Raw genomic sequence first — 27,917 nt, forward strand, 5'->3', positions numbered from 1 at the left:
TTAAGAGTTGGAGACTAGCCACTGTTAGAGACTATGAGAATCAACTGGGGAAAAAGGTTGTCTCTGGAACTTATCTCCCAACAAAATCAGTTTCTCCCAGAAGACATGGTTTTGCTCATGTCTGATTGAAAGTAATTAAGACCATAAAGATGATCTATTTTTCTCTATTCATCTCGAGGAAGATAATGTTCTGTCATTAGCGCTAGACAGAAGCAGATTGCCTTGAGGAAGGTTAATAACGAACCGAGCCAGACAGCCTAACCAGCTATTATCACTCTGTATAAGACTGGAGCCGCCAATCCTCTCACATGTTGACATGCCAGAAACCTGGCATCCCCACGTCAGGGCCCGAAACAATCCATATTTCCACCTCCTGTTCTCCTATCATTTTCCCAAAAATGGGATGGATGAGAGTTGGACAGCGTAGGCCCAAGTCTGAAGCAAAAGGGCTGGATCCCTTCCACTGTTTTCACCCTTGTTGACACGAGAGAAATTGCTCTCGCAGATTTGGCCGCGCGATTCAGGGTCCGATCTCGCAAAACGATCCACTTAATCCATGGGGCTGCGAGTAGTCAGGCGTCTATGCGCAACTTCAGTCGGGAGCTGTCCTGGTTTCCATTGGAGCAGCAACCTGCTTGTGTGTATCGAGGTTTGTTGAATCCATCCATCAAACTGAATGTGCATCCCCATGTAAAAGGACCGGAGCCAACTGGACTGCCTGGCTGCTGCTGCTGAGCACTGTTTGCCACATGGAACAAATCATTCCACCCTGAAGCGCTGGCATCCTGAAGTGCACAGGCTAACGACTATTACTTTAACAACCTCCGTCTTTACTGCCTCCTTACTTTTTGGGGGTTTTCAAGCGGCGACGCAGCATTAGCGAGCGCCGTGCGTGTAGGAAACTCACAAATGCAAATGCCCCCCTCAGCCCAGATAGGCAGCAAAAGCTAGGGAGTCAAATTCTAAATTGAACCAGAAGCTTCGACAATGTGCTCTGGCTCTTTTGATAGAGAGAAGAAGGAAATGGTTGGAGAAGCTCAAAGGCATATGACTCGGGGATTCGAGCAGGACTCATTCAGGTCACCTTTGATATTTGTCAAACTCTCTGGGTGTTGGAAGAAACATGTATGGCACGCTTCAGCAACAAAGCAACACCTATGTTACAAGGGGGCCTTCCAGCCGTGGACACCCAGCACCCAACCTGATATTGGTGAGAATGGGAACATGTACACATAGCAGATCATAACAAACCCTGTACATTGCAACTAACACCAGGGAGACAGTTATAAATCATGGCCATCAAGAGATGTGTAATTTGAACTAGTCTTTCCACCTTCAAGGAGAATGTACCTGGCACACAAATTTCACTATATATATATAGCCATTATATTTTCAATTCTGTTCTTTATTTATGAAATGGGCCATTTCCTTTCCCCTTTGGATGGTTTGTTTTAGATTGTCTGCTGTCTTCTTAGTCTGTTGACATCTAACAGGCTTCAAGTAAACTGGCTCATTTTCTTGCTAAATAAATGCTAGGTTTCCATCCTATTTCTGAAAACGGTCTCCTTCACAAACTAATGCTGTCTCAAGAGAGCCGTCAGAACAAACAAACAAAGCCATTACAGTCAGTAAGGCGAGGCGAGGCGGTAATTGTGTAAAGTGCAGCATTTCCGGACAGAGGGCTAAACAGCAGTGTCATGGTGATTCCTTGACGGACAGAGAAGGAGCCGGAAGTAAGAACCCAGAATATACCTCAGGTCCCAGTTAGTTCTGCATGGGAACCCTCAATCATCTACCCAAGGCCCCAGGGCGGGAGGCTTGTGGGGGACAAGGAGGACTAGGAGCAGCATGGGCAGGAGCTGACGGCCACAAGTGGCTGGTGCTCGTCAGAGGAATCTGGACACAGAGGTTAGGCAGGGATAGGAAAACCACACTGGAAAACTGACTTGGGAATGGCATCTGGTTCCCATATCCACAGTGTAGCACAATTAGCCTGCATAAAAAGGATTTATTGTGTGTATATCCTTGTGTATATGCTAACCCTAACCAGTGTGTGGATAGAGAATACTGTGTGTTTGTGCAGACTAATGGGAGATTGTGATCACGTGTGTGTGTGTGTATATATACATGTGAAAATATGCAATGTGTGTGTGCATATGTGCGTGTGTGTGTACGTGTGTGTGTGTGTGTGTGTTTAAAGCATGCTTTGCAGGGTAGCATCATACACATCCTCCAGGCTCATCATAGCTCTCTGGCATTCATGCTAATTAGCGAGGTCACCTTGCATTTGGGAGGCAGTTCTGTCTGACAGACCCGAGGAGGTGACTGGCTGGGGCTGCCTGGCTGGGGCTGCCTGGTGAAACAACTGTTCATTCTGGAGCCTTATTCAGGAAGTTGTCAGCCTACATAATGACCCATGACCTGTCAAGCTGAGACACGTCATGTCAAACATGATATAGAGACCGAACTTTGACGTAGAGAAGGAGCTACCTTATTTAATCAATCCTAACAATAACTCCTTATAATTAAACTAGTAATAAGTAATTGCTTATTATTACCTCAAGTGCCAGTGTCAAGTGTATTTGATTTCTTTTTTACTGTGAAACCAAATGGCAAAACAGCAGGATGGTGTCAAGTTGTTTAAACAGCCTCACTTTTTTTGCCAGCAGAGGAACAAGCTCCACTGAAAAGCTCAATGTGAAGAATAGACTTGACATGTGAAAAGCAACGCTCTTCATGTGGTCACGTCCACAGCCAGCAGCCGCCTCAAGCCACGCTGGGACCCCTCGTGAGCAGCAATGAACTGTCATGTCAGATTGCACATTTAAAGCCTCTGCGGGAAAAACTAATTTGACATGTGTGTGTGTGTGTGTGTGTGAGAGAGTGTGAGTGGGTGGGTGTATATGCATTAAAGGGATTCCTTTTGTGAATAATGAGTTAACACTTGAGTAATTAAGGATGTGGCAGATTTGCATCGGTTGAGTTTGGGTTATGGTGGTCATATGAATTTCCTTTCTTTTGAGGTTTTTCCCTACCACAAATCCCTATATAAAACATCCTTTTTTTCATTCTTCGATTTCGATGCATAGCACACAAATGTTCATACTGAAAAACGAAAATGTCTCAAGTTTTTCTCGCAGAGTGGAACTCAACTCTCATCTAAACTCAGGGCATGTCATTTCCTTCTCTTTCATGCAGATACCGCAGCACTCACTACCTGGAAGACGCACCCTCACACACATATACACAGGCCCCCCCCCCCATGTCTGATACAGTCCCCAGGAGCAGGAGCGATCAAAGTCCAACCGGAGAATGTTTTATTAACAGGTGGTGGGGTGCATTATGGATGAGGGGCGAAGGCCCCTGCATCTTCGCCCCTGCCACCCCGGATGCATAATTCATACGCAGGGACGGATCGCTACCTGCCGCCAGCGGCTCCAATCTCAGCTGCTCTCTACAGAAGCCAGCAGAGGTACTGTATAAAGAGACGACCGCATCGATGAAAGGCAACCACTGCCGATGATATCCGGGGTTAAAGGGTGAATGTGCTTGCCGGATGATGAGGGATTTGCATAGGTGACCTGCGGCAGAGCATGGGCGCTTCCGTTCCAGCTTCTTGCCACAGGGACCTCAAATGACTAATGTCTTGTTGCACTGCAGGTTGATCCCCATCAGCTGAATGAACTCTGCTAGCACTGCAAGCCCCTTACACGGCGGATCAGCTACCCAAACGGACTGTAAAAGTCTAGTTGATAGAAGCTTAACTTGGAAACATCCCCTCTGTTACAATAGCAAGGTCGCAGCAGATTTGATAGAATTGTATTCTGCGGAAAGCTTTCGATCAGGTGGAACCGCGAGGGAAGAAAAGGGGAGCGAGAGACTGAGATTTTATGCGTGGCTTAGTGCTAAATCGTGCGCAGCACAGTGGCAGGTGCCAGGCCCCAGATCAGACGTGTTGAAGTTGAAGAGGCCTGCGTTGCTTCGTTCTCTTGATGCACAGATGCAAACGGAAACGTCGGAAGTTGCTGTCGGAAACGACAGCAACTTCCCTTTTATATCAGCGTAAGAAGACCAACGACTTTTCTTGGTTTTCTCTGTCCAAGCCTCTAACTATCAAACAGCTCACTCAACCAATATTCCACAGGACTTTGCAAATTGTTTTCAAAGACACGGAATACATTAGAGCCTATTTGACAAAGGTCCTTGCAGGATCTTCGTAGATTATCAAGTAGAGGAAAGGAAGGGAGAAATTGTCCAATAAAAACAAAGCGGATCTGTTTTCCATGTCTGAATGGTACACATTAGCTGTGTGTCCCAGTGATTTGTGATTAACTGGAGTCCCTCTCAGACCACAGGTCTCTGTCTACTCAACAGCGTTAAGTGACAGTAAAGCCAGGAGGCAGAGAGGCTGGTAATGAAAGCACCAGAACTCATTCGTTCAGTTCGGAACACCGGGTACAAATTAGCCAATGTTCCTCTGAGACAGTCCTCTTGATATGCAAGCGAGGCAATGTGTTCTCTCTATGTTCCCAGGTTGGGCATGACTAATAAGAAACTACATGAGATAATTAGGCGCCGTTTCTGAATAATGTAACTCTGGTTTATTCTATCCTGAAATAGATTCAGTGACTGATGCTCAATAATGTTCAGGGCCTAGTATTCATTTGCTAAAAGACACTTTGATTTGTAGAGTTTTACGGTACATAATACAGACAGAGACAATATATCCTGTCTGTTTTAATAGTAACGAGGCCTGAAGACATTCATTACTGCCTATTTTGTTTTTGGAAGTGAGTTCAGAGAGCAGGGTTGCCATAATACATGGTTGCCAGCTACACATCCCCCCCCCCCCCTCCCCTCTTTAAAACCAAACCCCTGCCAGACGATTCTACCGCCAATTCATGCTGCATAAACTTAAGGCACTGGTCTGGTGGTCAGACCTTTATGAAAATAATCCGTGTTTTCTATCACATAAGTTTGAGGGGGCTTTATTTAGTTAATCTGGCAAAATGCAACTAATGGAATGGAATTGTCCCAAGTGCAAATCCTGTCTACCCGACACAAGATGACAATTTAAATCAGTTGCACCAAAAGTGTCCGAGGGAAAAGGGATCCTCCTCTGACCTGGTCTGCCGAGGCCTGATAAACCACCTACAGCCAGCAGGCTGTATGTCAGAGAGGTCCAGGGAAGCAAGACCTGCCGAGGAGAGACCACCTGCAACCTCTCCCAGACCTCCAGGAGCAACAAGCAGCGAAGGAGGCGTGGCCGATTCACTTACCACTTTTACAGTGTGGTCGGCACACGCCATTTTACCTATTCAATCTCGCTCGCCCTCGGATTCTATAAATTATTTTAACAGAGCGCACGCACACAGGGCACGGCTGACCGCAAATGGTCGGAACCCCTGTGGTTATACATGGGTCTGTCTTCATCTTCCAGAGTTTTCCATCTGTGGAAGGGAGGGCCTTTCTGTGATCACTCTGCACATAATGAAGTGAGATGCTCTTTTTGGGCGCAGGGACCTGGCAGGGAAGGGTAACGCGCTGGTTGGTAGCGTGGCCTATTACAAACCATGCTTCCTGGATGAGAAGATAGATTTACTATTAGGGGCAGGCATGGGTGAAAATATTATTTTAATAATATAGTCGAATTACACAGTGGAGTTTTTCTTGTACAGTATTTACAGTGTATATATAGATCCACAAAAGAGCTTATGTTTGAGGTTATTTTTTCCTGGATTCGCTATTAAGCAAGTAGAAACCCCAAAATCGCAACTTTGAGCATAGAAATGTTCCCCACGCCGCTATGATGTGTGATTGTGACTGGAATTAATTAAATTCACTCCACGTTCTCATGGTAATTATTTTGGTGTAAGGCGAGGTCTCTGCCATGGAAATCCCACGGCTTGTCTGGGATCCAGGAAAGGGAACATGGGATTGGAGGCTTTACCTGTGCATCACCACTCTTAGACAAGCTGGAAAGTCAGGAATACTTACTGGAGGTCCTGGAAAAGAAGAAAAGCAGAGAAGAATAAGTGTTAGTACACATTGCAACAGCCACCACAGACAGCACTGCAAATGGTATTTCTGATATTATAAGGGTTTGAGTCAGGCAGCATCACAGCCACTAACAAGTTCGAATATACCAAGAAACTACCATAACCCCCACCTTCAGTGATATACCTGGAATTCTGGCATGCTGTCATGTAAAACTCATCCCTGGTATCTTCATCCGACCCTTTTATATTAACAACAGTGACTGAGAGGCCGGGGACATGACTGTTTTAATGGAGGGGGCTCTAATTTCACTGCTACACGGGTTTGCACGCTTGTTAAAAATGCACTCCTTCTTTTGCAAGGTGCTACTCCTGTCCTTTCCCCCCAATTACCAGTGCTCAAAGGGCTTGTTGCCGTGGTAGCTTGGGCCTCACTTCAGAACCGTGCAAATCATCCGTGGTCTTTATGTTCTTATTAGTGAGGACCAGCTGCAGGAAGGTCGGCCTTCTATGAGACACTTCCACTTCTGACTGGAGGCAAACCCAGCTACACGTCGCCTATGTTAGAAAACCCAGAGGGATACAGTTCATTACCTTCGTTTAATGAATTGTCAAGTAGCTATTTACCAAATTCTGTTTTTGGAACCAGCAGGCACAAGATGGATGGCAGGAACACAGTGTGATGTCATTGCCTTTAGGTCACATCCACAATCAAACGCCATGGAACTCTGCCAAGGTCTGCGGGAGAACGTTGACTAAACGCCTTTTCAAGATATATGATGATCGATGGTTTATAAACGCATGTTAGACTATCCGCCATCAAAGCGAGTCAGTCCAGTCTCATTATTCTCCATCTATTAGCACAGCTTCCAAACAAGTTCCTACTTCCCTTCTCTGTTTTTCCCATCTGTCATTGACAACACAGAGTCACCGACAGGGAGACTGTGAGGTCACCAGACATGTATGAGGCGCATGTCCGCTCACATCTGACCAAGGAAGTCGTTATCGCTCTTCCGACCCGACGTAGAGGCTGCATCGAGGTATTCCGCAGCTGTGCATGGGTCATGTTGAACACCTCTTCCTTTTAACAGAGAGTGCTCTTATCGTGTGTGCATTTGAAGGGAGAGTTACATGTGTGAAGTCTCTTTTCAATGCTTTATTTGTTGTTGCAGGGGCCGATATAATCGTCCTAGATCAGCTAACAATGTCAAGGCCAAACCATAGTATTTGACCCAGCCCTGCTAGTGTTTAGCATGCATGTGCCAGTGACTGTCTCTCTGTCTCTCTCTCTCTGACCTGGGAGTTGACTGCAAAGCGTGTGTCATAGCTTTAGCCCACCTGACCTGCCAACAATTAGCATGTCTGCCATGTTGGGAATCAGGCTACTATCCATAACACAATGGGAAGGATTATGTTCTACTCTATCCTCTTAATGACGTAGATTGTTGTTCTTGTGTTCACATACTCTAGTATAGTCACATATTTTTAAAAATGGTTGGACGAGCGCACTGCTGATACAAAGTATGATGCCCTGATAATTGTTCTCCATCCCGACCTTTCAAAACCTACACTAAACCATCAACTACATAAGCAGCATGGTCTCTCTGCCCTACTGCATCATATATCGCAGCTTGGGCAGAGGTCTTTGCATCACTGTTCCAAATGCACAAGATATCCTATGGTTTCAGTATGTTCGATGCCTGCGGTCGGCGATGGATTTTGATCATCTACTTTCGGATTTTTACAAAACAGCCGGAACATTTTTCCAGAACTATGTAGAACTATGGTGAGGAGCCCCAAATCCTAATCCTCACCCACTCCACACTCCACTAACCCTAACTGTAATATTGAACGGACATTTTGCTTTTTTGGCAACAGTTTCTTGTGTGTTCTTATGAGCAGCCCATACTGTATAGTTATGACTGAGTACAGTCAGTTAAAGTTAAGTCTCCAACCCTTGCAGTTATACATATGTTTAAATAAATGGGCTGAAATGCATAAAAAGAGAAAGAATAAGGTAATATTCGGGCCGTTTGAAATGCAGCCCCACAACAGATCAGCTCTTAGTCCTGTGACTTTCAAGCTGTCATTGGGAGTTAGCAGCAACGTGCAAGGAAACAAAATGATCTGCTTTTTGTATCAGCGTCTGCCTTCATTTCCTTGGTCGCAGTCTAACCACTACCTTATGCCTCTCTCCCCCTCCAAACAGGGACCTCGCTTTGGCCTGTCACTCTAATTTGCTTTTACGAGAGCCAATACCTTTGGTCCAAGGGATTGGCTCTTGTCGAGCGCTATGAAGTCTCAACATGGGGGTGCCGCAAGGCTCCAATGTCCATTATGGCTCCTTATTAGCCCTTATTAGCCCTGCACGTTGCGGTGTGCAGACCCACATGCCTGTGCTGCTGATTCAATTTCGTATACCATTCACAACTCCACGTATCCACACCACAAACAGGTCTCCCTCACATTCAGGGACTGCGCTGAACTGAATATGACATGCCCGCTCCATAAAGGGTGAGATAAAAATCTGAGAGAGAGAGAAAAAAAGAGAGAGTGAAAGAGAGAGTCTTCCTTGGAGGTCGAGTGAACTCCAAATTGTCCTTAACAATAATAAATGCTAATGGAAACGGCCAATCATTCGACTTGAACTGTAAGGCACTCCCTGGAACATTCCACCCACTGCGGTCTTCAGAAATGTCTGTCTGTCTTAACAACAGACAGGAAAAGTCCACAACTGCATTGAAATTGTGCGTATCTGACAAACGCTTCACACACTCACTCACCAGGTTCTCCATTGCGACCTCTTCTTCCACGCTTTCCTTGTGGCCCTGCAGGACAAAAGGGACATGTTCTGGTCAGTACTCAGAGGAATTGTTTGAGTCAATACTTTTTCTTTCTCTCGTTTCAGCTATTTGATCTCCATTGCATTGTGCATTTCTGCATTCGAGCTGCAGCAACCTAAAGAAATGAGAGAGAAGCCGCGTGAAAATATTGCCTTTGGAGTTTCACACACACCCCAGAATTCCCTGGGTTCATGAAGTATTTAGGCATAACTTTTACACAAACTGATGGGGAAAGGGGGCTCGTACACTCCAACCACAAGAGCATTCCTTTTTGTCTCATCTCTTTTCTCTCGGTTCTATTCTTTTCCACTTGAATGCCTCGACTTCGAGTTCGTTTTTATAGCAGTCATTTCTGATTGAGCCACTCCCCTTGCACCTCCCTTGAACAGCATCAATCTGTTAATGCTCTACCGGAAGAGTAAAACAATTACACGCATTGTTAAGTTTTACATGCTGGAACGTCGACTGTTGTTCGTGGATCACTTTCAGTCTCCTGACTGAGGTGCCCCGTGCAGGAAAGCTATGCAGCAGTTTGCATAAGACTGAGCATCTTTTTGGGGGGAAGAGTCATATGCTTTGGTGTTGAAACACATTCTTTGAGTTGGCAATATTTGAGAGTTATTGCAAAGCTATTATTGAATATGTATGATATTGGTGAGTCTGGCTGAAGTCCATAATGATAAGGAAAGCAACAATATGTTGCTCTGTTTACATATGAATTGGGGAGATATTTGAAACCTTCAGTGAGATGTTTTGGCTTTGTGTGATGGAATAGATTATCTCAACACTTTGGATGAAAGGGACCACAGCTCCAGAGTGGTCAGCCATGAAGAAGTCCATCATCATGGGTTTGGAAACAAGATCATATCCAAGTCAACAGAGCAAGAGAGACAGCTATAATATACTGCCGTGTAAAAAGCAGGCATAGGTTTCAGTGCCATGTGACATTTGCTTCTCAACTTGTTCCCACTGTTTGGGAGCTTTGCCCAGGTATACAGGTTTGGGTGGAGTTCGGCCAAGCTTTCAAACCTGGAATGGCTTTCAGGAGGTACAGTATCTAGCTACAGGTGCATTTTCTATACAAATGCTTCACTTCATAGCACAAAGGGTTTCCAATGCACAGTAACAAATCTAGAACAATCTGAAATTGTAAGTAGACCTATACACAGACTGGCTGTGGAAAACCAAGGGCAAAAAAAATATTTACTTTCACCCAAATGAAAGAGGGAATTGTAACAGCTATTTAGAACACTCACACAGACCAGAATATTTGTCCAAACAAGATTTTTGTTGTTGTTGCAGGTAATGTTCATATTTTTTGCGAAATATGGTTGATTCTCATGACCTTATCTGAAAGAGCTTCCTCTATATCAAAAAAGACAAAAACATTCTGAAGCTGAATTTCAGAAGAAAAAAAAACTGTTAAATGATGCACTTGACTGTGGTTTTGAAGTGCTTGTCACAACAACAACCACAGCTAAACACATTTGTCAGATACAGTTGTACACATCAATAACAGATAAATAGAACTAGGTTTTTCCCTCTTCTATCCAAACATTCTGACTCATTCTGGCAATATATTTTAGCATTGAGATAATGCTATTTATAGAGCTCATAGTGCTGACAAAAAGTGTACTGGACTCTGGCCTCACCAACCCATTTAAAAAGCAAGTATTATTCCTGTGCATTGTACTATTCATTAATCAAATCATTTAAAGATTCTGTAATGAAACACAACTCCATTTTTTTTTTTAAACTATGCCCATGCGAAAAACACCGAGATCCAATCTTCAAGGTAAACCCAAATCCCAAATTGGCTGGTGGCAGAACGGCACAGCAAGCCTAATTGCACCTTCCAAGCTGGAAATTAATGTTGACCTTTCCTGTGATTGTGGAGTGCAGATCACGGTGTAATAGTATGGTTCCAGACTGAAAAGCCATTAGACCAAGTCGACAAGCCAGCGCACAGAAAGCCCATGCTAGCTTTGTGTCTGGAGAGGAAGACTTGCCGTCATGTCACACCTCCGTGCGTGCATGGAGGTGTGACAGGTGTGTGCAGACAGTGCTCTATCTCGGACGATTTGCAGGGAATCATACAGCATCATTGCATCTGTGGTGGGTGAAATGGCTGCTTGGTCAAGCAGTGACTGACAGCAGCGTGCATGGCTGCATTACTTTCCTACCAGTTTGTTACATTCTTGATATTTCTCGTGTCGATACTACAGGCAGCCTGTGTCTCTAGCTGGATCCACTTTGAACTTACTCTGCCTTGCACTGGGGAAAAGCCAGACCAAACAAGAGCACAGATGAGGCTTTAGGGGCAGGTAGTCTAACATGCAAGACACTTTATGAAACAGCTCAAGATGAGGCTCTTGATACACGGCCGATGAACCCTGATTAAATCAGTTCCAATAACTAGGTGGAAATGAGTTTATTGGGATAATCATGATCAGTGATCCATGATCGGAACCTGTCACATTAGGAAACACATCCGTTATTGCTGTTCTGTGTGTACGTTTTGTGCGCACACTGCCTGGATATTATTAATGCAATATGCGGCATGACGGTTCAGTGTGTATGTCATGGCAGTGCAACATAACACACACACACCTCTTTTAAACCCTCTTTTTGTCTCTGCATTTCCTCAGTGTCTTTTCTCTTGGGGAATGTTGGATGGGCTCCAGTTCCGCAGTAGGGCAGAATGAGGATTTAGAAGGATTTACTGGAGTCTAGTGTGTTTAAGACTCTATTACCTTCCACTTAACCCCACATCACAACATGGCTGAAGGAATTAAACACAGAAAACCATGCCAAACTATACATTATGCTACAATAGACTGTACGATGCTTGGCTCGCCACTCGACAATCTACAATTACTTTCAGACTGCGTAGCGAGGAGGAGTTTGGCAAACAGAGACATTTTTGGATCCAGGGTCCTTGTTCCTCTGCATGGCAATGCATATATCACTAAGGAACATTAACACTGGGTCCTGTTTCCAGGAAATATGCAAATAAGACCACAATTCAAAATCAGCATTTTCTGTTACTATTGATGTTTTCTGTTCTCTCCCTATTCCACAATGTGTGTGTGTGTGTGGGGGGGGGGCTGTTTTGAATTGTTAAGGGGGCTGTGAAATGCAAAACTGACAGTTGGGTTGACAAGTTGGCCTCAAAATACCTCACACGAGGGGGCTTTTCCAGACAAAACAGAATAGTCTGCTTAGTCTACAATTACCTTACTAATGACAGTCAATTCTAAACTAACATGTTGTACATCCAAATACATCCAGATAGCAATAGAGGGAGAGAGAGACACTATGAACTAGAAATACTGAAAAAGACACAGCATGGACACAGGAAATCAATTATTATCTAAGCCCGCCCCCATCTTTTAGGCTTCCAACAACTGACCACCAATTTAATCATCCACAGATGGTTTTCCGATTTAATTTCTGTTGAGAATGACATGAACTTAGCATCTGGCTGAAATGGATGAATGTGTTTTGTTTGTCTAATCAAAACACATCATATCATCCCGTCTCAACCTTTACTGTTGAACTACAACTACTTTAAGAAGATGTCTGCCTTTTTATTTAATGCAATCAATACTATTCATGGAATTCAAATAACTGCTACTTTGCTAACTTAAGCTAACCACAGTCCATAACCCAGAGACAGAAAAAAACATGTTGGATTTGGACAAGTAATGTCTTTATTAAGACAATGTCTGAGAACTGTCAATTCTTCCAGAAACATATTGTTTCATGTCCAAGACATCATGGTTGGCCCCATTAAACTACTGTCCTTGCATAACATACACCATTGCATCTATTTCCAAAACAAATAGAGCTATTGAAACAATTTCCTAACCCATACCTCTAAACAGAACTATTCAAATTATTTCCCAACCTCTACAATACTTTTCAACTCAAACCAATTGAAAAAGCATTTAATCGTAACTTGTCATTGGTCATACATTACTGGTATCCAGAGGTAGTCTGTGTTACCTTTGTTTAGTGGCTTGTCTGATAAACAGAGGTTTCTTATGACTTAATCTAGCTAGCCACTATACAAAAACATACAAATACACACTTAGTGGAAACCTTTTGGATCTAGAAAAAAAACGGCCAAACATTCAAACACGAACACACCTTGGTCCAAGCACTCGAATACGGAGTGGGGGTTATGGTTAGGGTTACCATGAATTGGTGCTGACCCTTCCTGGTCCCTCTTTTGACTGTCAGCATCGGCATATTTGTCTCTACCTTTCATGACGTCGATGTTTATTCTCCTGCTCGGGAGAGAATGAGTGGTGGGCTGTAAATGTGCACTTAGCTGGAGACTGTGGGAGTAACTCAGAATCTGTCTGATTACAGTCTGCATTTAAACTTATGACCAGTCCGGAACGCTATGTATGGAGCAATAACACACCACACACACTGATTAAACTGATCAAACTTCATTTGCTAGAGTACTTTAGCAGAATACTTCATTCGAACACACACACACACACAATTGTACTGGGAACCAATGTTGTTGTCATTAAGCCTGTGTGTGTCCCAAGACATCACCCAATAAGAATCTCCATCTAATTATATCATGTAATATTAATTATGCACAAGGCAGCAAATGATTAAAAACAAGCTAACGCTGCGTGGCTCATCAGGGCCTTCCTGTGTCAACCAGGCTGTGGTCTGGGGAAGTGATTAGATCTGAGTTATGAATTCACAGATGCCCTGTAGGATTTGTAAAGAGAAGTTGTTTCTTCATCAGAGGAGCTTGTGGTGGCTGTGCATTTGTCCAGATGCCAACTTCGTCCGATAATTAATCCTCGAGGTTCTCCATTAGCCTTCGAAGAACCTGTCCATCCCTCCTGGAGCCCATTAGCTTTGCGTCAAGCAGATTGAACTAGTATTAAAAATGCATCTTTCCTCTCTTTGAACTAGTAGAGAGACCAAAATAGTCTCTAGCTCATGTCACAAAACTGCAGACACTAGCCCCCTCTGCTCCTGTTCTTCCTCTCTCACTGGGGCCTCCCCACTGATGGGGAGGCATCCACTTTTTGGCAAACTGCTTGTTATGTCTACACACACACGCACACACACACACACACACACACACACACACACACACACAGTCTCTCACACACACACATGCAAACAGTGCACACACACACACACTACACACAGTGCTTTACTGTGAAAAAGTAGGGGCTGAAAACCATTAGTGATGAACAACCAGCTCTTCTCTGGAACTGTGATGTGAACCCCCCTACACACACACACACACACAAGCACACACTCAACGAGGAAGACAAACAAGACGGATATGCCTACAACATGCACGCACGGATCATCAGTGCCGTCTCTCTCGCTCAGCATGGAGGTCGGGTGGATTTTTCAGGGACAAACTGAGGGCCTAAGAGAGAGTGTTTTCATCACCTTCAGAGATCAATGTGCTTTCCGCTGGCAGAGCACCGAGCGCTGGGATACTTGAGACCCGCCCCGTGAAATGGGCGCAGCAGCGACCCCCCCCCCCCCCCCCCCCCGAGCCCTTGCATGTGGTCCTGCTGGCGGCCAAGCGCTCGCTTTTCTGACGAGGCAGGTCAATAACAAGCCAATCGATCCTCCGGGCCGCGTTGACTTGCAGCGTCAGTTAAATTGTCACGGGGGTTGCTTTAACGTCTCTTTCTCAGCCAGCCAGAGCTCGGCCCCCAAAGCTCGCCGGCGGAAACGGAACGTTACGTTTGCTGCCTCGGACGAGCCACTTCACATTGTTCCACGGCGGTGGGAGAGGGAGAGCAGATTTCGTTGCTCGGCCAGGGGATGGAAAAGGGGCAAAGCTCTGTGACGTCGGTTCGTCTCCCGAGCTCGTCTCACGTCCATGTTCCGGGCGTTTGGATGGCCTCTCTGATCCTCACATTTGGTGAGAGACAGGGGTGCCAGAGAGTGCCGTTAATGATATGGACTTGTGCATTCACATTTTGGACAAACCCGAAGGGATCGGAAGAGACACGCGCACACACAGACACATGGCAACCTCATGCCCGCAAAACCCAGATGAACCAGGAGTCATTAAATCTGGCACATTAAGACTGCAGATTCAACAGGACCTAATCAATAACTCTAATTAAGCGCTACAGCATGTGCTGAAAGGCAAGTGGAGTCTCGAGACAGTGCACACTGATTTACTGACGTACTAATCCTCTCTGTACCCCTCGGGACTTACAGAGCCCCATCCCCCTACAAACACGCCTGAACTACAGTAGCAGAGGATTGATGTCTCCTCTAGAGTTAGAATCCCGTTAATTGTAACGCCAGGCCTGCTGTGCTGAGGTCTGATGTGTTTGAATATGATCCATCTGCTTATAGAGGTACAATTATTCCATTCAAGCACTGTGAGAGAGCCATTTCCAACCCAAACACACCGATGAATGGACTAGTCGATGGACGCGTGGACAAACGGATAGTTGGCAAAATGAAGTCTTTCCTGAGTACTAGCCAGCAGCTGCCGTTGCAGCTTACCGAAGAAACAGCTGGCACATATTCCTCTCTGGGTACCAACGGTGATAATAAGAGTCTCAAGCACGCTGATATGGTATTTGCCGACTGAGATATGTGATCTAATTTGTGTCTATTTGTTAGATTTGCGTGCGTGTATCAAAGTGTGTACCGTAGGTGTGCATCTCTGTGCTGTGCGGGCCTGAATGTAGGACACAACCCGAAGTGAAAGGCATTAGATCCGGTCAGTGGTTTCCAGAACATTTCGGGACATCGAAAGGAACCGTCGACAAGGGTGTCGTGCCATAAACGGGAAGTACACCGCGTAAGAGCGATCCAATGATCCTTTTTTTAGTCGGAGCTCAAACGGCATGCTTTATCTGTGTTTAATGCTGTCCCGGCCGACATGTTGGAGGAGCGTGTAACTCTATATTCACCTCCGTGATGATGTGACTCCTGGCTGACCCCAGCTCACCAGGGGGTGTCAACGACCATGTGGTTTGTGGAAGGGTGTGTGGTGTGTGAGCTAGTTTGGAATGTGTGTGTGTGTGTGTGAGAGCGAGGGAGTACGCTGTGGGATGTACTTGGCAAATTTGTTTGCGATACTGAAGTATGGAGCTACATTTGGAAAGTATGGAAAGCTTGAGTTTGGTTTAGGGTCGAGTTTGTTTTGTGTTTAGATAAACACAAAACATTATTTTAAAGTTTACCAACATCAACACATTATCTGTGCCTACCAAGTCAATACTTGGTAGGCACCAGGCAGGGTATTCAATGATACTGTCGAGTGATCCTGTAGACTCTCTGAATACCTCTGGATAATTCTCAGGCTGGAACCCCCCCCCATCCTCCTCCTGTACATGTCTGAACTTCGAGTCGACGGGGAAGAGCTTCAACTATATACACTTACAAGCTCTCAGTTAACACGCCCTGGTGCTGAGTGTGCGTGCATCCTGCCGCTGTGACCTCGGAAAACGACACACCAGCTAGCTCACGCTGCCTTTGATCCCAGCAAAGAAGCTCTGAGGAGACACCCTTCCCCCTCCGCACGCCCCCCTGTCCTCCTCCAGCTCCCCCAGGCTTGAGTTTCACCATCTCCCCAATTATCGTCCTGTGGTGGCAGTGGCGGCCCTACGCCCCTCGCGCCCCTGGCGGGGTGCGATCCAGGCAGGATTATGTCCCGAGTGCAGCCTAAACACGCCTGGCCGCAGACCCTGTTGGCTGGTTTGTCACCCAATACGACGGATGAAATATGTGCGGCTGTGTGTGTGAGTAGGGGATACGAGGGGTGGCATGGACAGGGGTGTGTGTGTGCGTGTGCATGTTTGTTGGTGGAGGGGGGTGGGATCTTATGTCCTTACTAATCTGTGGTTTATGGATCGCTGTCTGTTGTCGCACTAAAGTTACATGCCTTAGAAAGAAAAGCAGGAGTGAGACTTGTCGACGCTGTGTTTCCACCCCTCCAGTACCCACATTTAAATGTGGACATTTTAGCCATTCACCAGATGCTATAGTTCAAGGTGACTTACGTAAGTAAGTGTGCTTGTCTAAAATAGATCTTTCTTTCTTTCTTTCTTTCTTGTTAAAGCGGGGCAACAGTTTAGGGGAGCAGGGCAGCAATTAGCATTGGACTTCAGATTAAGCCTAGAAACTGACATACACAGTGTAATGACTTAAAGCAACACCACAAGGGAAACCATCCTGAAACAACCTTACTTTTCCCTTTTGAGAACTCAACACCAAATACGCCTCCAAAATCATCAACTTCAAACGACTGGAAGCTTCACTTCTCTTGAAATGTGACTTGAACTGTGGCAGGAAAAGTGCAGTCCTTCATTCTTGAAGTGGGCCGGACAAGCAAGGAGTCCTGCCCCAGTATGGTAAATCCCTGTAGGCTTAATGTCATTGGCTGGTCGAGGAGGGCAGTAACACCCCTTTATAATGATGTCACCAACTGGGCTGATCACACAGCTGTTATGCGTTATGGTGTGTGCATGTGTATGTGTTTGGGTACCTACTGTACCTACCTATCTTACAGTAAACCATTAACATCCCTTATTGCATCCTGCCACTTCAAGGGCCAAGCTGTGTTTGGAAAGAGTAAGGATGTTGCTCTATCCAGGCCTAACCAACCACACTCCATAACATATGAATAGATGTATAGCAGCTCCATGTAGGTCTAACTAATAGAACCCCAAACACTACAAGTGGAGCTCCATGTAGGCCTAACTAATAGAACCCCAAACACTACAAGTGGAGCTCCATGTAGGCCTAACTAATAGAACCCCAAACACTACAAGTGGAGCTCCATGTAGGCCTAACTAATAGAACCCCAAACACTACAAGTGGAGCTCCATGTAGGCCTAACTAATAGAACCCCAAACACTACAAGTGGAGCTCCATGTAGGCCTAACTAATAGAACCCCAAACACTACAAGTGGAGCTCCATGTAGGCCTAACTAATAGAACCCCAAACACTACAAGTGGAGCTCCATGTAGGCCTAACTAATAGAACCCCAAACACTACAAGTGGAGCTCCATGTAGGCCTAACTAATAGAACCCCAAACACTACAAGTGGAGCTCCATGTAGGCCTAACTAATAGAACCCCAAACACTACAAGTGGAGCTCCATGTAGGCCTAACTGCTGTCATCGCCTTCCAAACAGTACGCATGGATGTGGCTCCGTGCTTGCGAGAGGATCTTGTCATGCCTGACCAACGGGATCTCCGAAGGGTGGGATGAGTTTTAGTGTGAATGCTGAATGCTCTCAGTGTCCGAGGCGTCTGAGTGGAAATGAAAACAAGGTGTCATCGCCGCTCTGCTGGCCCACGCCCGCTGACCGTCCGCCAGCTCGCCGTTTATTTACCCAGCCTAGGAGACCTGTCTGCAGGACTCGGGGGTGAAGTGGAGCCAGCCTTCCCGCTCCCCCTCCCCAAACAACGCTGCCCCTCCTCCCCCTCCTCCCCCATCTCCAACCCTTCCTACACCATGCACACCTGTGCTGGATACTGGAAGACTTTGAGGTTCCGAAGGGTACAACTCTGGAACGAGAGAGCAGCTCTCACAAGGGAAGCACCACAGGTAAATAGGATAAAAACATCAGGGAAATATAAATTCCCCGCGGCGAGGGCTTCCCAGTGGGTAGGACTTGGCAGACGATGGCGACGCTCCAGAATGAACAAGGGCACTGTGCAACAGTGTTTTCCTGACCCATGTTGATCTTTCCTTCCAAAAAACTCCCCAAACCACTCGAATTTCAGCTACTTTTGCAAGCCATTAATTCAGGTAATTGGAGTCTATTTGTAAACAGAGTAATCTCCGTGTTGGAGTGGTGTTCAAGTATTTTCTACATCATCATGGCATATTTTTTTATGTACTTTTTTTATGGTGCAAACCTTTGATTCCTGCAGTTTGCTGGGTGAGTCTCATAAATTCCCATCCTCCACATCCTCATATATCTCATTTACTTGCAAATGAAACACTATTACACATCTACGTAGTACACAGTTTGCATTCATGTCGAAAGTGGTTCTCATGTGGACATACATGTGGGCCACGAGGACGAGAAGAGCATCGTCTCATCTTCCTCCACATCGCTGACCCCTACCTGAAGGTGAGGCCTAGGTTTGGGGCAAGGGTAAAGGCCGTTGGCTGCAAGGACACAAGTCCTCTACGCACCTCCGACCTGAGGCAGCCATTTCTCCTCGACGTCAGGAAGCAGCTGGAGGTCTCAGGCCGGCGGGGCGTCTGTCCCGTGTGTGGGTGACGTCCTCTCTCGCTGGCCTGACTAAGACTGATGAGACACGCTGGGAGCCCCAACGCAGGCACATCAAACGCGAGCCGCATGCCATCAGGCTAACTTCAACAAACCACCGGAATACCCATAATGCAATATGCTGGGAAAAGCGTTTGTTTAAATTGCATCAGTGAATGGTGGTCTTTGAAAAGGGGCCAAACTGGATGACAGTTAAACAACCGTGTAATCTTATAAGAGGCAACCCCATGTTTAGGGACAACATGCTAAATGAACATAGATAATTCAACACTCAGTTGCTTTCACACATTGTATGGCATCACTAGCAGCGCATCTTCCATTTTTAATTTCTGTAGGAAAGCTGCATTATCTTGTCAAGATGGACATGAAAAAGGAGCTTTGGCATGTTGGCTTGACGTGACAAGAACCCTTGATGTTTTGAGAGCTGCTGGCTGAAGCACTGTTCGGGGCCTCCTGGTTCCTCCTGACATGTCACTCATACTGACCAGGTCAGAGGTCAGAGGAGGCCAGTGGGGGAGTCAGGCGCCCTAATCTCCAGCCTGTAGATTCAGGTGGTTGGAGGGAATGGAGCGAACGAGGGAGGGGGTGCGATAACTAAGACATATTGTTCTGGTTATTCGGCTTGATCATCTCTGCTGTCCGCAGACACATAAGGAAACAAACAGCAGGATATCCACTCGAATCTCCGACTTAGTAGAAGTACAGAATCAGGAGGCCAGGCATTGTATGCCCTCAGGCAAATATGACGCAGATGGCAGCGGTTTGATGAGACGGGTTCTCAGTACTCACGCTGTACTTCTTTAGCCGTTCCTTTATGTGTGAATCATGTCGCTGGACCGGACTAATAGGCTGCAGCAATATGATTGGATGTGCCAAACCTCGCCTGTCTTGTCAGTAAGTTTACCACCCCCTCAAAAATAATCGAAAAAGAAATCATGTTGGTGTATAACTAACAGAGCACACCCACTCGGCCCAGATCCAGACGTTTTAATGAGCTTGGGAGATTTCAATAGATGTGAGGGCAAAGGGGGCATATTGTTGGCACAAGCTTCTGTTGGCAGGCTCCCGACAGTCCTTCTATGGAGCAGGAACCAGCCTACACGACAGCTTTGCCACAACCAGGACCAAAAGCTGGTGTTCATACATTCAAATGAAAGCCGGACTGTCTTCTCGTTCTATTTCTTCCGTTATGAGAAAGATGAGGAGATTTAGTACCCCGTCTCTTCCTTCCCATTAATCACAGAGACAAGGGAGATTCATTTGGCCTTTCACAATTAACCTTGGAGGAACGGAAATTGCACAGCAAACATGAATCCTTTGCTGTGTATGACTAAATGTAAATGACTAAATGTAAATGTAAATGTATGGAGGGAGTACAGACGAAATCAGAAAAGGTCTGGCTTTACCGGTGCATTACAAACAAACTAATAAGTGTGACACAATGAAAGGAGTGGGGATCGTTATTAGATAAACAGAGTGAAAACGACAGCGAAAAGGAGAGGCGTTTCGGTTCAGATGAAATGAACATTTGGGGGGGGGACTTATTTTCTATTTCCAGGCCACCCATTTGTTGTATGCCCAAAAAATCACTCTATATACAATGTAGCTATTGAGTTCCGAGCTTGAGATCAAATCTATTCTTATTTTGCTTTTGTGTGCACACCGATCTAAGAGCTCTGCATTGGGTTACCTACAGTACATGGCATGACAGGCACAACAGTCGGTTTGAGCTTCTATATCCGAGCTTTTAATCTTCACATTCGCTTCTGTGTTTCAACAGGAGTGTCTTTCATGTATTTAGGTACAGAACATGTGCCGTATGTTGCTGTCACCTCTCACAACATCTCCTCAAGATCAAGGACCGCTGAGCAAACCTTTCGTTGAGAGACACAGCTCGAGAGAGAGATGCTGAAATTGGCAACCTTTTTTCCATGAAAATGTTAAGGTGGGAATCATACCGTGTTTTGGTTCCTGACCAACAGTCACGGAGTAACTGGCGTCTCTTTGAGTCTGCTGCCCCTACAATGTTTTCAGTGACTAATGAAAATGCGATTGGACAGGAGGACATGCTTGTTTCCTTATTTACAGTGGGGACCACTGTGGTCCACAGGACTGGACCACACAACACTGGGGCAGTGTGGTTGATGGAACAGCAACGTTCCTTTTGAACAGACGACCCAAGACGGCATTCTGGAAGATCAGACGAGATACCCACAGACGTCACCTCTCAGATGGAAATCCATTGAAGCCGAGGCCTTTTGGTTCACTTCCTTATTAGTAACACATGGTGGCCAACACCGCTCCACAACGTTCCACGTGATGCACATGGCACAAATAAAATATATCCCCTATCTATAAAAAAAAAACTCTTATTTCTTCACTGGAAAAATGTGCCATTGTCATTGACAGAGAAACAAAAATCCCAGGGCCAGGGCAGAGCATGGATTACAAAGAAACAGCAAACAGATTGAGCTTTTTTTGGGGGGGGGGGGGTTTACGGGAAAGGGAGTGGGGTTTTCTTTCTGAAAACAGGGTACTGATTGTGAGTCTGCTGCAGCCGATTACTCGTTCAAGTGGCAGCATGCTGTTCACATTACAATTGCCATGTTCCGCTGTTTATTACCGCGCATGTTCCATGAGAACTTGTCACTGCCTCGCCGTCTGTGGGACCAAGATGAAAGACGAGACAATATGCGGCAGCGCTCTTAAAGAGGAGTTAAGTTCTACTGAGACCGCATGTGAAGATGCTCAAGTCCAAGCGGCACACCAGCTCCTCCCTCACAACCGTCTCTGGTGTGTGTGAGAGCCTGGGATAGAGGGAAGAGGGAAGTCTCTGCCCTGCTCCAGCACAGCTCTCATGGTCCGGCCTGTGCACAGCAAACTTTTTGAAACGTTTTGTTTTGCTGTGACAATGCTGTGACCGCAATCCACTTAGCGCTTCCTCGGGCATTCAGACCATTTTTGAAGCACAAGATTTGTTAAGGAAAAAAAGGGTCCCCACACAAGCGGCAGAACAGAAATGCCAGAAGCAGTCAGTTTGGTGGAGAGAACGTAATACTTTCTGGCCATTTTAATTTAACTGATGCCAAATGCCTTGGGAAGATCTTTACAGAGACAAACTATGTGGCAGAAGACAAAGGGAGGAGTGAGGTCAGAATTTAGTTAACATTTTGTTCAAATGTTTCCGTGTGTTAGGGTTCAAAATATGGCATCATGTTCAACAAAACATATTCCTGTTCAAAGTAGAAATAAATCCAAATGTTTATTACCAAATACTCAAGACTGAACTTAAAATGTAATGTTCTTTCGGGATTTGTTAGAAATTAACATTGAAAAGGAAACCATGTGTGGGTAGCAAAAGTCGGAATTCAATAAAGCACCAAAAAGACTAATCAATGTTAAACTTGTTTCAACTTCAAGATGATGCAATGAGGGACAGTCTATATTACATAAGTCTATAGACGACTAAACACTTTGAGAAAGTCAAAAAAGCTTATCATTATGTTTATGCAAGCAGGTACACACACACACACACACACACATACCTACACACACATACCTACACGCACACACACCCCTACACATACACATTTACACACATACACTCGCAGGCTACAGATGGCCAGTCCCAGACTTGGCTATAAAGTAGTTGTGCCAAGAATCCTGCCAGAAGCTGTGCTCAGTATGGTGTTCCCTCCACAATCATCCTGCAACTGAAGTTCACATAAGGTAACCTTTGATTAAATGGCACTTAATGAAGCCCAATGAAGGAGCTAATAAATAGTCCTCAGAGAGCTATTCCAAGGTTTACTGCTTTGTGTGCGCGCGTGTGTGTGTGGGCATGTGTGTGTGTGTGTGTGTGTAGAACTGTATATTACGCACTGTCCCTCTTATTACCCAGACTCTACCTTTTAAAAATGTCTGCTCGGTGGTTATATGGTGCAGAAGTGCTGCTCATTGTTCCAGAAAGGTTCCAACAGTGTCCAGTGAGTGAGTAATTCGACTCAATGTAAGGCCTGGATAATGGCTAGACGTTTGCGAGTGCCTATCAATCTGGAATTGGGTTCTGTTTCCTCAACCTGTGATGGGTAAAACAGCTGGGCCTCCGGCCCGCATTCAGGAAAGGTTCACATCATGTTCATGCTCGCTGTGACCAGTGGTACTGTAGACTCTGAATACCTCAGAACATCTTCCAGTTAAACACATGTATGTGTATCTGAGTTAGTATACGACACTGAGGTACTCGGTTCAAATGCCATCCACAACAGTACAGTCTGTAGCCTGACCGGCTGATGCCAGTGTTTCCAGTGGGTGGTCACATGCGTGGGAGAGCTGATGACCACAGGCCAGCGAGAGGTAGAGCCCTGAGATGCTGAGTGCCACTGAGAAGCAGTATCGAATGCCCGATGTCGCACAGCCGGTAAACAACTTTGCCTGTTGTCCTGCAGGCCCTGTCAAGACATGACAGAGTGCATGAGCACAACGCTTTGCCAGGAGACATTACGCGTGTGAAATTTACAGCAGAGGGTCCGCCTCGTCCGGGAAACCGGAGTTGGCTCTCCCGTCTGTCTTTGCTGCATGGGTAGGCCTGAGACTGTGATGCAGGGGAAAATACGAGTGCAAAGCAGTGAGGTAAAGTACAGGAATTGCGCCTTTTGACCGGCTGACAAACCTGGCAACCTGTCTTCTCTCACTGGTCACCCTCTGACAGACAATAGACAGCAGGAAGAGGAAGCACCTGAAGACAGAGGAGGATACAGGAGATCTGGGTCTGGTCAGGACTGAGTGGGCGTTTTCCCTGGAGTTTTGGCTGCCTCACTTAGACCAAGGTCTTTCGTTGAAACTAAGATCTGAATTAATCTCGAGGCTCAGTGGGACTCCTTTCTTTACCTTTCAGCAAGAACTTCTGAGGACACAAAATACTATTACTTCAGTTAATGGCTTATGCCGAGAAACATGCGTCAACAGTTTTGTTGTGAATGTATGTCAGAAAAACGATTTTGCTCGACATTATTTGTGAATGAGGGGTGAAGCCCATAATAGCCTCAAAGCTCTTAGTTGAAAGTAGCATTTGCAGCCCCTGGTGATTATTGCTCTCGTAATGGGCCACAGCCAGACAGCTGACGTTTCCCATGCCAGATACCTTTTTTCCTCCACTTCCCTCAAAATGTTTTGTTCCTGTCTAAGGTCAGGTCCTTTCACGATTCAACATATGCTAAGTGGATGACGATAGAAAATATTTTCTGTCTGCCCTGACTGGCCCTCTCCTGACGTGGGGCCCTTTTACAAGGTACTTGAGGAGCCGTGGAATACATTGTGTGCTGCATTGTGGTACCGAGGGGAGACAGGTGCTTTGGAGGCAGGACGCTGGGGAGCGGACTGGAGGTCAGATGCTGCAGACTGGGCCCTGCCTTGTTTGGACTCCAGTGGTCTGCGTTCTGACAGGTGCTGACAGCTGAGCGTAAGCACGCGGCCTTCCTGTCCGCTGCTCAGGGCTCTTAAGAGACGGATGCTGCTCTCTCAACACGGTTGTATTTATCTTATTCTTTTCCTTATCGATCGTATATCTACTTATAGCTTTACTTTCTTTTTGGTTGTTTTTTTTTTTGAGAGAAAGAGAAAGAGAGAGAGAGAGAGAGAGAGAGAGAGAGAGAGAGAGAGAGAGAGAGAGAGAGAGAGAGAGAGAGAGAGAGAGAGAGAGAGAGAGAGAGAGAGAGAGAGAGAGAGAGAGAGAGAGAGAGAGAAAGAAAAAAAAGCAATTGTTCTCATAACAAGGGCCGTTTTTCAGCTGTTATCAGCTCCTGTCATCAGAAGGTAATTCTGCTTTCATTAGCTCTTCTATCATTTCCCTGACCTGACGAACTCTGCTTTTCTGCGTGAGACATACAGCTGACGTGCACACAGAGACTACTACCTGTTAAACCTATTAGCAATGATGTCGAAACCCTGTAGACGGACATTATCCCTGTGGAAATTAAACATTGCACATAATCACTTCCTCTCTTGTCAGGCTTCCTGTACGGAGCGCCCTGTCACACATCTGCTGTCCGCAGCACTAATACACACATGGACCATCCGTGATATGCACAGCTCTACATCTACAGCCAAATTATTTGTTTTTTTGCCAATCAAGTCAAATTTCCTTACTTGAAATTATAACAAATACAAATTTAAAAAAAAGATTTTTTTATGTTACTTTTGTCTGACCTTCAGACTATCCACCTCCTTCAGATTAAATGCTAATCACAAACCAGTGTTTCCTCAACCAAGACGTGCCTTAATGGAATGCCTTGATTAATTGGTGTTAAAGTGCTCACCAATTAAAACCTTATAGATGAATCCTCATTCTCGAGCCTCCTTACCACAATCTTACTTAACCCACATTGGTCCTGCAAGGCAGAGACACTCCTGGGTTTGAACGGCAGGTCCATCAGATAGACACACTGACAGGCTTCACACCAATCATATCTACCTGAGTACTGGTGAATGAAAAGTTAGTTGAGCTCTCTCACTCTGACAGTTTGGACTAAGGAGACGGAACACGGCAGTGGTGATCCCCTCCTGATTAGGTACAGATATTTGATGAGGGAAGACGTCTCCCTCAGAGAGACTACTAAGAGGAGGCATGCAGAGAGGAGTTAGGAAACCCAGTCACCGCCCTGAAAACCTTTCTGGAACCAAAACAAATGAGACAGAAATTAATAATCAAGCAGGTACTTATTTAGTTGGAATGAATGGAATTTCTGAATGGAGACAAGGTGAGATGATGAGAAAAACATCTTGCCGAACTCATCTCTCATCATCATACTGTAAACAATGTCTGCCATTGGAAAACTGAGAAAATAGGGTAACTAAGAAACTTGATATTAGTGATGAAAAGGCAGTGCTGGGAGAAGTTTTGCAGTATTTTCTTAAGTATTAAATTAACCCTGAAATTAGGTAGTCTCTATAAGTGCTTTCTTTGCAAAGTAACAGATAAGCGAAAGACTATTACAGCTCTTAGCTCATAGATAATATAAATTATAATCAAATGTGTCGCTATTGTACATTAAATCTGTACTGATTTAATGTAAACTCTTATAACAGCCAACTCCAAAAATGATCTTCCATTGCCATTCATGATATTAAATGAAAATATTTCACCAGTATCACCAGTATGTAAATAAAAATACTGGTGACTTCAGTGTAGCTCAGCATTTTCAAATTAGCAGTAACAGAGAGTTAATTAACAACACTTTTAGTTAGTTAGCTAATAGAGTTGTATATTTATATTGCATAACTGCCGAGAAACTCTCCACACCTTGTACTCTGACTGCCAGTAATGTGAGGATGTACAGTTGAGCATTGGGCAAGCAGTCACACTGCACAAACATTGATCTGCAGATTTGATGGAAACCAGCTCTGTACTATATGTGTTCCGTGGCAAAGAAACCCACCGAATAAGCCTTACATGCAAGCAACTCTCCTTCCAATGATGGGAATGGTGCAGAATAAGAAAAGGAAATGGCTGATGTCTTTAAGAATGATGACTGGGAAGCCAGGTACAGTAGAATACATAGTTGTCTTTGTCCAAAGCCAGACACATGCTTCGAATTTACATTTTTTCGCAGAAATATTTCCTCTATCTGCAGTTAAAATTGCGCTTTTCATTAAAACATTTCATAAACCAGCCAGTGTAAACTCTCAAAACAAGGAAGACATAAAAAACCTAATCACCCAGCTAAGGCTGGTATTTCTCCGGCTTTGCTTGCCGGCATATAATTGTTTGTTTGTTTACCGTACGCAATAGAAAAGCTTTAGCGGTGCACTGCCCACAACAAAGGAGGGAACAGATTGGAGAGTCTGAGGGGTAAAATCATTACTGTCTCCTGGAGGGAGAGATGGTTGGATGGAGAAGTGGTCAAGTTGACTAGCTATTGAGGAAGACTGGGGGATAAAGAGATGTGTGTGCTTAAGTATTCCGGGAAGAAAGACTGGGAGAGAGAGAAGGAGAAAAGACTAGAAAGAGAGGAAGTGGGAGGGAGAGAAAGAGAAGGAGAGGCAGAGAGGGACCGTAGAGTTGAACACAGTGAGGCTCCACAGAGTAGCTCATTATTGACCATTTCCATCCGGGGAGCCAAACAAAATAAAACGAGCTAATTTGCCAATTACATCTTCCTGCTCCTTTTCACTTCATTACAGGAGCACTGTTCCAGCGTTTCCCCTTCTCTCAAAACCACCCAAGCCCTCAACTCCTGCCACCCCAGCCCTTGCTTCCTCTTAACAGGTCCTAAACTGGAGACTGGTTCAGGATCCTTTTCAATTCCATTTACAAACACCTGACCCTCCATCATTTGTAACGTGTTGCTCAATTTAAGAGCAGGGTAACTCGAGAAGAGACCCTGCGTTTCCATGTTAGATCGTTGCTCATTTAGATGTCAATGCACAGAAATGAACAGTAAATCTAATTCTACACAAATACCTATTGGGACCCATCTGAAGGGTATTATTCTCTACATGAACAGAGCTCCATTTGCTGGAGAGAGAGGGCATGAATCACAACCCAGACTTTTAGTTTTGGAGAGACTGAGTAATTTCCCGACATGTACTGTTACTCTACAGTATGTGCATTGCAACGAAATGCTACTAATTGAATAGCAGTCCATTGATAGACATAAAGATGCTGTGTCAAGCAGGAACTGTAAAAAGGAAAATGTAAAATATGTAGGACAACCAAGTCAAATGAGTGATTAGAGAGGAGCCGACCTTCTACAAGCCAGCCTAGATCCCAGGGAACGGCCCACACAGTTGTACTTCAGCT

At 45.2% G+C, this 27,917-nt stretch overlaps 1 protein-coding gene across 1 annotated transcript in view; it reads right to left on the reverse strand.

Moving 5' to 3' along the window:
- Window positions 1–27,917, reverse strand: part of LOC134009692 (collagen alpha-1(XXV) chain) — a 112,681-nt gene that overhangs the window by 39,009 nt on the left and 45,755 nt on the right. The window contains exons 3-4 of the mRNA XM_062449287.1: window positions 8,780–8,824; window positions 5,998–6,005 (exon numbers count right to left, since the gene is read on the reverse strand). Coding sequence (XP_062305271.1) covers window positions 5,998–6,005; window positions 8,780–8,824 — 53 coding nt within the window. The remainder of the gene's footprint in view (window positions 1–5,997; window positions 6,006–8,779; window positions 8,825–27,917) is intronic.

Source organism: Osmerus eperlanus, chromosome 23 (assembly GCF_963692335.1).
Source record: "Osmerus eperlanus chromosome 23, fOsmEpe2.1, whole genome shotgun sequence".
Classification (NCBI taxonomy): domain Eukaryota; kingdom Metazoa; phylum Chordata; class Actinopteri; order Osmeriformes; family Osmeridae; genus Osmerus; species Osmerus eperlanus.